The sequence below is a fragment of the Betta splendens genome, chromosome 3 (genome assembly GCF_900634795.4).
Source record: "Betta splendens chromosome 3, fBetSpl5.4, whole genome shotgun sequence".
Classification (NCBI taxonomy): Eukaryota; Metazoa; Chordata; class Actinopteri; order Anabantiformes; family Osphronemidae; genus Betta; species Betta splendens.
In genome coordinates, this window is record NC_040883.2 from 1,389,234 (window position 1) to 1,401,073 (window position 11,840).

An 11,840-nucleotide genomic window follows, 5' to 3' on the forward strand; every position below is an offset into this window, starting at 1 on the left:
TTCCATAGCAGTGCACCGGAATAATCTCCCAGAAACTGTTGGCATGGGAACCGGACAGTGATGCTGGGGAGCGAAGAGGCTGAGCACGAAAAAGCAACACATTTGTATGGACTGTGAAAAACCAGTCAAGTCATATGAGCTGACTGACGGCTTCGAAAGGACGGGTCCAGCTGACGGTGAGGACGGCAGCGTAGGATTTATGCTTCCAGATGTAATAAACAAACAGAGGAGCTGTTTGAAAGACATTTTATTGATGGACTAGTTTTCATAGTCATGTAGAACATGACGTGTTTTATTGCAGACATTAAACAACAAAGTACGAGCGCCCAGGAGGAAACCACCACCATCGTTCCCAGATGCTGCACTAAACAGTTAACAGGAGTGAAATGTTTCAAAGAACACGTTCATGGGAATTAATACAGTACAGGCTGAAATCAAATATCTGAACAGAGACAAGTGGAATATGAGCCCACGTCTGGAATGAGAAGGAAAAGTAAAGTCCCTGCATCACTACACAGCTTCATGTGCCTGGTGGTCTGATTTTACACGATGCATCTGTAAAAAATTACACACAATTTCACATCAGAGAAAAGCACTCACTCATTACAACCTCACCAATAGGATTTTACTGGAATCATGAACAATTTTGGAAAATGGTACCTACGTAAATGTAACCATCAATTTTCTGTCAATTAATGAACATATTGAAGAGAGAACCGCTCCAACAACATTAACGCAGGAAAGATCACTGGAATGAACAAAGATTATGGATTTCATGCAGGAAGACAAAGGTGCTCAGAAAGTGGTGTAGCGTCTAATAAACTGTGTAAGTGCCTTTAAAGGTGTTAAGCAGCTTTAAGCCGGTCCACATGTTAGCGAGGCCCAGTCTCACACCTTCTACAGCCTCCGTGAGTCAGATTACGCTCTGCAGGCAGATGATTAGTAGTGGGAGTTGGTTTAGATTCCATGTTAAAGCTGATCACTCGATAAAGAGTTTGTGTTTATGATGACAATGCTCGCACTAAATATGTGTAACGGCATCTGAGGACACAGAGGCAGACAAACGGAGGAGTTGCCCAGAAAGTGTCCGCCTCCTGAGCGCCGCCGGCCTCCGGCTGCCGCTGCGTCTATCCTTGCTTCTGCTTCTTGAGGAAACGAGCGCGCTGGGACAGACCCACGCCCATCACGTAGCTGTTGAGGATCCTGGCAGGGAGCAGCGCTGTAGTCACCCAACCCTAGGGAGGGACATTACACAATCAGCTGGTGGCATTTACAAACAACAGATCCGCTGCATTATTAATCTCAAAGCCACCGGAGCAACAGTTGTTACAAGCACGACGGCGCTCCTGAATTATGGTGGAGCACAGAACACCATACAAAGGCACAAAACCCACTAATGCCCTTCACTAATTATTGGAGCGGATGCATAGTGGACTATGAAGTGTGCTGGAAGTCAAGGACGTCAGTTTGACTGAAGAGCTTCCTAAAACCTACTGAAGATAAAACAGCCTCACAAATGCGTCAACACCTCCAGCTCACTACGGGCAGATTCCTCCTGTTAGCTGGACTCTCTCTAAGTGAGATCTTTGGATCCGCTGTGGATGTAGTTACGTGTGATTCAGGGACAGATTTACGGTTATTACAAACACACTCAGCTACTAACTAAGTTTTTTATTGCTTTGCTTGAAACCAATGGGAAAACTGTGACGGTCATGAATTCCGCTGCCTATCCACTGATGACACGTTACTGTTCGACTGTAATAATTATGAGAAATATTCCCATAATTGTTCTTCCAATAACATTATATAACGTAATGAGCTACAGTCAAAACCGCATATGTTGTTGTTTATTATTACCCAGAAGGACAGAAATAGAACAACAACCGGCAGAGCTGTGTCACAACTGAAGATTATCACATAATTACGTGATGTGATGATGATTTGACATGATCTCACAGAAGAGGCCTTGTTGGAGCTGGTTATGACGTGGAGACGAGTCGGTTGCTGCGTTCATGTGGACAAACACATTTGTATTCCCGGCTCTTTACTGATTACTGTTTGCTGCTACACAGTAATTACAGCGTCGAAGCTGACGGGTAGAGGAGCATCTAACTCCATCCACTCCGAAGACGTTTGACTCCAGGCAGATGCATTAGATACATTAATTCAATGAACAGTGATGAGGCGGCAGGAGGCTCCTGTGTGAACAGTCTGACGGTGTCTGTGCTGGAGCTCAGCATTTCCAGCGTGTTACTTCGCACCACATCCATTACTACAGAAAGAGCTTTTTGTGTTCCAACCAAATCAATGGTACCTTTCAGTGACAAACACTCGAGGTGCATTTCAATTCTTCACACTGATTATATAAATGGACACGGGGAAATGTTGGGCCTGCAGAGAGTTTTAAGTCCAACTGGCTGAGGCGTAACAGCTGTTAGCAGCCGCTAGTTCCACCATCACACAAGAAAAGGTCACCAACGCTCAAATACTGTTCATCTATTAGAGCAAAGACGCTACAATGAGCTGTGATTTTGTTCAGACGAGCTCCAATAAAACCAAGAGGACGCGCAACTGCTTCTTCTATGAAATCCAAATGCAGCTTTGTAGATTCATGTTCCTCCACACAGAGCGGGACCTACCATGACAGCGTGCGGCAGGTAGCCGTTGGTCTGAGTCTGCAGCCCCACGGTGCTGAGCTCAGCTGCGACGTAGCGCTCAGGACTGGGCACGTCCAGCGTGGGCCGGCGGATTTTACTCAGCTTGGTGGTCACAAAAAACGGAAGAACACTCTAGACGACAGGAAGAAACACGAGGTTAGAGTGGTTCAGCTTCACCTGAATCAACAGAACAGCATCGAGCTGGTTCACGTTCAGCATCATTACGTACGTGTCTAAGGTTGGTGATTTACCTGGATGATGATGCCCTTGCTCCTGTATTCAGTTTGCAAACCTTGTGAAAAGAAATCCACAAACGCCTGGAATCAAAATAAAGAAGGTTATTAGGACTTAAACCTCAAAATGACACTTAACCCGGAGTCATTAGAGCCAGATTCTTAACAGTCAAACGGTCCAACTTTGGTTGAAGGCATTTCAGATGCAGTGTTTTTATAGCTAAACCCCAGAATGCAGTAGATAAACGTGATCCTGTTTGAGCAGCATTAAACCAATCAGCTGGAACTGTGAACAGGAGGCACCTTTTAAGCCCAAACCTGCAGAAGGTGATTGTAAAACATAATGACGCCACATGCTCCTAAACATTTTTAATTGGTGCGATACCTGGGGACACGAGTTAGTCACCGACTTATTTATATGCAACAATTAAATAGGACGATATAAAGCGAGCGCGTTCCCGCTACGAGGGCGGATCACGGCGATGCTCGGTCACCTTGGTGGCGGAGTAGACGGTGAGCAGAGGTACAGGATACATCCCACTGGCTGACGAGATGTTGAGGATGGCGCCCTTCTTCCTGGAATCACAGGAACCACAGGCCCAGCGTGAGCAGAGGCGGAGACGGAACCGTTGTACGTCACAGCAGCGAGAGATCAAAGATACAGTAAGAGCTAAACATTTACAGTCTGTGGTTTACAGTCGTTTTGCATGTGTGTCTCAAGCAGGCGAAGGCTTTATTAAGCTGCAATAAGTCAATTGGATAAATTGGCAGGAGTAACAGGCTACGGGCATCCTTTCATCTGCCTGCATCAGATTCTTCCACAGCACTTCCAGAGAAGCCCCTACTTCCACTCAGCCTCTCATTTAACTGTTTTTAAGGCCGTAATGAATCTGTATCTGCCTCATTTCACAGACAAAAGAGTCTGGTGCTGAAATGACAGAAACTGACTTTAACTTCAAATGTTACCGACTTCGTTTTTGATGAATAAATAAGAGGATGAGTGGTTCTGTGTTGAACAATAACTTCCTGCCTCAGACACACCCACCTCTCCACCATCCGCGGCAAAACCAGACGTGTCATCTGAAAAGAGAGCAGCGAAAATTAGAGCAGAAATATTACACAAGAAATGTGAACGTGTGTGGGTCGTATCCACGGTGTGTGTGTGTGTGTGTGTGTGTGTGTGTGTGTGTGTGTGTGTGTGTGTGTGGGCAGTGTGCTGAGAGGTGGTTTGGGAGGGAGAACAATGAGTAAAGAGAAAGGACAACGCTTGCAGAGGGAGCCGTTCAGACAAGTATTGAATGATATGAATTAAGTGCTGAAGCGGTGGATGAGCTGCGGCTGCTCAACAGGAGACCTACTACGCTTTGCATGGTTGTGTGTTGGTCTGTGGGAGTATGAGCCAGTGAGACGCAACATCTACGAGCCAGAAGAGAATAAACAAACTCCAGCAGTTAAATCTATTTATCTAAGGACACGAGGCAACAATCCCTCAACATTGACTCAAAGGGAAATCTGTTCAATCAGAAACTTTGATTTGCTTTGAAGAACCTCAACATTAAAGTTTGATAAATGTCAACACTCACCTGACACACAGACGTTATGTTAATATTGACCATGGAGTCGATGAACTGAAACAAACAGGACAAGTGTTACTAAAGTTTGACAAAAAAAGAAAGCTGTGTATGAAACATGCACCTGCCTCCTCCTATTATTACTGGTATGTGCTACAGTTTCATATCTGTAACATCAAATAAATCATTATGCATTTGTTTCTTAACCCCCGTTAACTTACTTGTTCGAGGTTTGGGATGTTTAGGAAGAACTCAGGGTAAGTGTAGGATGTTCCAACGTTGTTCACTGTCATCATGAGAAAAACGCACATTTATAAAAACAATGAGCAAAGAAGGAGATGAAGCGTCTTAACTTGAAATCCAGCATGTCATTCCGACTTCTGGTCCACAGGGGGCGGCAATGGGCTGAAGAACCCAGGACACAGCAGAGCTGACGATTACAGCAACCACAGCATTGGTGATCTTACCCAACACGCCAACCTCAAGGCCTGCGAGTCCAGCTTCAATCCTGGAGTAGATGTCCACAGAGCTGAAGTCTGCGGAGATGGTTTTCGTCTCCACGCCACATTTGCTTGCTGAAGGCACAGACGTGTAGAAAGAATTTCATTGACTAAGTATAGAAAAGAAACAGAGACACAAACTGTTTATACAATTATTGTTTACATCCATAAAGAAATGGAGCCGAAAGCCGACTGATCCCTAACGTACAGCTCCAACACGTTCCCTTACAAGGAGCTTTTACTGCCTCATAACCACAAGCTCCATCCACTGAAGCATCACTTATGCAGTACACAAGATAAACTTCAATACATGCAAGTCACTGTAATATCACACAGTCATTTCTTGAACTGTGCAACTCAGATGCATTTGATGAGGACGTTTACGTGGACTCAGCTCCAGTTCAGCTGCTGCCGTTCACAACCTGGACAACAGGCACCAGTGATGTGGCATTAGTTTGACTGTTGGATCAAAGAAGCAGATTATTGACCAAGATCCTAAATATCTCATGAAGATGATGTGCTACGGTTCCCTCCGTGTATGTCTAGAATTGTCACCCTTTGGAGTTTACACTTCACAACTGATAACCGTGCATGGAACTGACCAATCTCTTTGGAAACTTCATCCAGCTTCTCTTGAGAACGACTGATGAGCACGATGGCGAAGCCTCTGCGGGCGAGCTGTCACAGACACAGAAGCACGTCAAGAACCGTTACGGCTTCAGAACCCAGAGTTAAAGGAGAACTTACTTGTTCTGCATAAGCTTTCCCAATTCCATCCGTGGCTCCAGTCACAACTAGAAGGAGAAACAAAGCACAAAGAGCTGATTTAACAATACAATAGAATCCATCCAGCAACTGGTTCAGTGCCTGTTTTATTTTCCATCTTGTTGGTGTAGCCTCGGCCAGAAGGAGTTGATTCTTAAATTTAGACCAAAAATGTGTTAAAATTGTTAAAGACAGAAAACATAGACAAATAAAATGGGAGAGGAACGGCATAACTGTGTTCGCAGGATATTATATGTAGAAAGTCACAGAAATCCCATGATACCAACGCCACAAACTCACAAACAAAGCAAAGCGCCTAAATGCCAACAGAAGTTCTGCAGGACGAGGTACGAGAGCAGCCGAGGCCAATAAGCAGGACGCAGAACGGGAGCGAGGGGGGGAAAGTGAGGTCCTCTGTCATCAGCAGCAGTCGAGCGAAAGGATGCCCTGGAAATGCCTGGCACAAACAGCAGCAGCAGCAGCAGCACGGCTCTATTTTTAGCGGTTCCCATCTTTCTGAAGGAGCTATTCATCGCACCTCTGGCTAAAAATAACACAAAGTGGACGGGGAGTGGGATGAGTTGGAGCATTAAAATACGTCCCAGAGTAACCTGAAGACTAGAGTCCTACTTGTGTTTGGTTGTAAAGTTCTTGGGCTTCAGTTGAGTTTAATTACGTCTCCACTGCTGTTCACTACTTTGGACCAAGGTTGGGTCACAGCAGATCAGCCTCCAGCATAGGCTCAATATATACTACATGCAAGGTGCCAAAAGGCGTTGGAGCCTGAACCCCAATTAAAGAGGAGAACAATGGAACACTGACTGATGCACGGAGAAACGTTTTGCTTCACAGTAAGGTCATCAACTGGGTTCAGGATGCGTCAGAATGAAAAACACAAAGCTGCCAATAAAAAGGCAGGAACGCGATTGTCGAGTTCTGTTTCTCACCATCATTTGAATCATCTTCGTTAGTGGGGTGTGGACCTGTAACACGTGAGGTAGACATTTCTCTACTCTCACAGACACTGAGCTCTTCTGCTTTCCTGAAACCACCATGTCTAACACAGATACGTGGTAATAACGTTTATTTTAAGCAAGCGTTCTTTTTCCAGACCCCATCATTCCTTTCTGCTTATCTGTCCCATCTCCCCTTTGTGTGATCTTCAAGAGTACAGATGATGCTGAGGTGCCAAGCATCCTCCAGGGCTGCAGCAGAGCCAAACAGAAGGGAGTGGGGGTGGAAAGAGGAGAGAAAATGACAAACACGAACACAGGGGATCCTGGGGGCAACTAAAAATAGCACAGAGAAAGGGAGGAGGGGAAGAGAGGGAGAGTCTGCAGGCACAGCGTTGAGGGAAACATAGGCTGGGTTATTTTTAGTTGTTTTAAGAATGAAATGTTTTGCAGTCGGAACAGAGAAAAAGGCTTTTACAGCTGAGTGCATGTTCCCTTCACTCAAATAAAACAGCCTCTATTTTAGGAACTGCTGTGTAAATGTAGGTTAGACCAGCTAGGTGCTCCTATGGTGGAGCTACTATGTGCTGTCATCTGCTTTATTAAGCACGTTAGCACGTCGACAGGACGTCACGATTAGATAATCAGCCAAGGCACAGCTGGACATGCGACAATATTACATCTTATCCGACCGAACACTGCACAACGCAGCGAAAGACTCAGCTCAGCAGGGAAACAGTGGATCTCAGAGTGCTGAGACCCGCTCTGTGCTGCACAGATTACGCGTTAGTTCATCTGTGTCGGTTCATAGTCATTTTGAGTTTGATTTGAGCAGTTGCATGTTTCCACAGAGACGTCATTCTACAGTGACTGTTAAAAGGAGCCATGATAAGCTGCATCAGGGGTTGAGCAAAGTTGAGCAAAGAGACCATATGACATCACAAATATGGGAACATGCCCCAAAAAATGTAAATACGTAGAAGCAAAGATATCTGTGCATTAGTGCAACATCTGAAAAGGATAAAAAAAAGAAAACCAAGCTCCGTCTCTCGCGCTCAGAGACACACAGGAGAGACGAGGGCACCAGGGAACCTTCGTCTCATGTGAAGCTCATTGGTGAGTGGCTGTTACATAATCAGGCTGTCCTCTCAATCAAGTCCACTTCAGTGACATAAAACTTGTGAATGAAAGAAGCAGCCGAGGCTAACGGGCTCCTTCGCTTCATTGAAAATTCTGAATCACTTTGCATGTGTAATCCCAAAATAAAAGGCCGTCTGACGCGTTTCCATTTTTGGCTGCACACAAAAAGATCAAAGTGACTTACACAAGCTGAAAAAGGCCATTTTCATATTGGTTAAACTACACTCTGATAAAATGATAATAGTAAAAAATACTCACATAAAGATACAGTAAAATGTAAACACTGTTCATTCTACTTGTTCCTTTTCTTGTGACTTTCACTCGTAGTAGGATCCAGTATAATGTGTAAAAAAAAAGAAGCTATTTCTGAACCTTGAACACAACATCCAAATCTCAAACAATGCCAGCTGTCCGTCCAAGGTTCAGGGTTCAGGGTTCAGTGAGCGAGCAGAATGGCCAGATGGAGAGCTGTCAATCTGATTCGACAATCCCCTCGAACCATAATCCAATCACAAGATTTACCACAGTTCACTTGTGATGACAAAGTGCTGATCAATCTGAGCTGAGCAGACGTGTGCTGGTGCTCAGATGCAGAAGCTGTGCTAGAGCGACATCACAGTCGGCCCTCTGTTCTACGAGCAGGTCACAGCTAACTCATTATGAGATTACTACAACTATGGGCTTTACCAGGACAAAACAATGCTCGTAGGAAACGGTCACTGTCAAATCAGTGCTAGGGCACCATCCAACTACAAGTCAGCAGGACTGCTGCAGTATAAATAAATCATATTTATGACATTAATAATCAGCAGTGATGTATAAGCTCTGTTGCTCAACACTTATCTGCAGGCGATACCATCAGACAAGACTAACATGACCCATGAACAAATACATGACATTTTTTAGGACAATGGAATTATATGTAGTTAAAGTAAAGTTAAATTATTAAACCACTGAAAGCCTAAATTATTTATTATTTAATGTATTTTGGACATTTACTTAAAGTGGTGTAATGAGCCACTGACTTTCCTGACATGCTGCCGGCACAGAAGCATGTCAGGAAAGTTACGTTACGTTACGTTACGTTACAGAACATTACATTAACTTTTTGGTAAAGCTGTTTTTAACCATATTGGATCAAACTAATCATGCAGAATTTCATGCAAATCAGTTTTTAGTGAATAAAAGAAAACTTCTAGGTTATGTTAGAAAATCCTGAAACTGTATGTTATTACTGCTCATCAACAGTTTTTTACTACAGGACATATGAAAGGAATCATTGTTACAAAGGATAGAAACTCATGAAGAGCTGCTTTAGGCGCTTTGGTCACGAAGAGTCAGAACTGTCTTGTTCTATTTATGACTATGAACTTTAAATGGCATAAAACATCATCGTGTGACAGATCAGAAGTCCCCAGACTCTCACCTGCCCATTTCCCCAGAGCGGTGGGTGACACGAGCCGCCCGTTGCCCAGCACCCACACCCTGATCCCGGACAGCAGCCGGTACACGGCGCACACGGAGAGCCAGGAGGCGGTCAGAGCACCGAGCCAGAAGAGCGGCGTCTCCACAGCCCGCAGCACGGCTGCCACACTGGACGACATGACGGTTCTGTGTAACCTGATGACACTAGTACCTCGACTTATGATCTAAGTGAAGATGTCACGGGCGCTCAAAGTGCATCAGCACGCGTAAAAACACCCAGGATATCCGCATTAGCGCTACCTGGTCCCTGATTGGTCCGATCTTCTTCTTCGCTTACTCATTTAATGGCAAATTACCACAACCTGAGATTTACTGCCACCCACTGGTAAAAACAGGCTCGTCTCTTACCAGTAAACGTATTTTATAATTACTAAGAAAATATGTTTTCCCCCAACTCTGATATTTTTATTTACGTCTGAAAAGGAGACACGAATTGGTGACGAATCATCATTTATCAGATTATACTTTTCCTGAAACAAAGATTAACCTTCAGGGTTTAGTAGACAGGTCTAACAGTATGTTTTTAAATCGTGCTCTTACGTACGCCATGTTTTAATTTCCTCAACCTCCAGCTCTTCGTAACAATTGACAACTTTATTAATTAAATTTTTTTTTATTATTGGTAGTTTTCATATTTCTTCTTCTTGAAAAACATCTAACCTTAAACACCTTCCCCTTCTTCACCTTATTTTTAAAAATATAGATGAATTTTCTGCTTGGCATCCCAGAGCCCCTGCAGTCTATTAATTCCTACAGTAATGTAAGATCAATTTCTATAAATGTATTAAGTCCACGTGAGGTTAAACGTTTGCAATATGTATTTCCTCAAAAGCTCCAACATATTTCTGCCCCTATGACTTTGATAACACACACTCCTGTCTTGTCCTGTATTTTTGTGATAGACTCAACCACCTTTTCCACAAGTGTCTATAAATGTAATGTTGATTTTAAATTTAGACTTGAAGAACTGGTTGTTTATAAATCTAACATCCATGAATATTTGGATCGTATGTTTAATTTCTGTTTTTTTTTACATTTGTGTGTGACGTCCTTCTTATTCTACCATGAACCCTCATCATTACACACACTGCATGTATTACAGTATGGGTGCCTGTTACTGTCAATGAACAATTATATATTTACCTGAAAAATGTTTCGTAAACCAGATTTTTTATATTAGATTGTAAAAAAGAAGTAATTAATCTGTTTGCAGCTTACACCCCCTAGGTCATAACGTACACTGTCATTGTGGATGCGGTGCTAAATCATTGTTCACTGATGTTGCACTGTTGACTATAGGACATAAATGTGGTGATATAATACAAATAGTCCTACTCATGTTTTCCACATCCTTTTCCTCTTATTTTAATCTTTACAGGACTGTGACACTCCATCATTGCCCTGACAGCAAACAGTGTTGATATTTATAAAAATGTACTGTGTTTGTCGTTGATTAAAAACTAGCATTTATGATACATATCCACAGAATGAATGAAAACACATCAAATAAATTACTACATGTACACACATACTTACCAAGTGGGTTAGTGAATTATTTTAACACGTTTGCATCTAAATATTAAAATTGTCTGAAAAACCATCAGCCCTGTCTTTTCTATCATGAATTAGAAATTATTTGCTGTATAGAGAGAATAAAACGCATTAATGTTTGGACCCATCAGAGTTTTTATACATATATTTTAAATGTCCCGTTTGTTCATGGACGATATGAGGCTTAATGTAACTTTCTATACAGACACACACATACGAAGAACACAGTTCAGCCAAGTGGAGCAGACAGCAGTGGTCCATAATGTGAGAGCGTACGTTACATAAGAGCATTGCATCTAAAAATAGAGATGCAGCAATGGTAAACAGGAGTCTCAACTGTTGGCTCTAAGCTTCCAAAGGAATGAAATGACTGAATGAAATTTGGATTAAAGCATCATCTGGAACATGAATGGACCACGAGAGGCTGCAGGTGGGTCCAGTAGTTCTGGTCCACGTGTGAATGAGTGTGAGACGAGCGAGAGAGAAAGTTCTGACCTTAAACAATAAACAGGTAGTTCGTGTTTCAGCATTAAAAATAAATGGAGCCCTTTTAGTCTCACAACTCAAAGCACCACGTCACCTCATTGACTGTTCATCCTGAGAACGAAAGAAGACCTAATAGCAGAAATATTTCAACCAAGAATATTACAAATACTCCAAATTGTCTTTTGTGGATTTTACAGGATGATGGTCAAACACATACACACAGGAAATGCTGTGCATCACTTCCAACAGAGAATGTTTGGTTCCGTGTGTTATTATTTTGTTATTGTTATGTTGCAGTCACTTCCATTTTCAGCTCTGTTGTCATTTCCCAAATATGCGTCTTCAGAAAGGACGTCGTCCTGATGGAGCTCCGTGCAGCAAGAAACAGCTGCGACACAATTATAAATGCAAAAACACGTAAGGTTTGACTCAAAGCTGCAAAATAAAACTCGAAGAAACAGATTTAAACACCTGGAAAAACACATGTAAGGACACAAGA

The 11,840-nt window shown here is 43.0% G+C and overlaps 1 protein-coding gene across 1 annotated transcript; it reads right to left on the reverse strand.

Annotated features, from left to right (window-relative positions):
* Nucleotides 1-230: 230 nt before the first annotated feature.
* On the reverse strand, nucleotides 231-9,550 carry hsd17b12b (hydroxysteroid (17-beta) dehydrogenase 12b). Its single transcript, XM_029144635.3, has 11 exons — nucleotides 9,246-9,550; nucleotides 5,709-5,755; nucleotides 5,564-5,639; nucleotides 4,929-5,036; nucleotides 4,683-4,747; nucleotides 4,474-4,518; nucleotides 3,936-3,970; nucleotides 3,385-3,466; nucleotides 2,909-2,974; nucleotides 2,640-2,789; nucleotides 231-1,235 (listed from the first exon to the last, which is right to left on the reverse strand). Exons 1-11 carry the CDS (start codon nucleotides 9,421-9,423, stop codon nucleotides 1,128-1,130), a joined length of 960 nt encoding a protein of 319 aa, XP_029000468.1. The 5' UTR covers nucleotides 9,424-9,550; the 3' UTR covers nucleotides 231-1,127.
* Nucleotides 9,551-11,840: the final 2,290 nt, after the last annotated feature.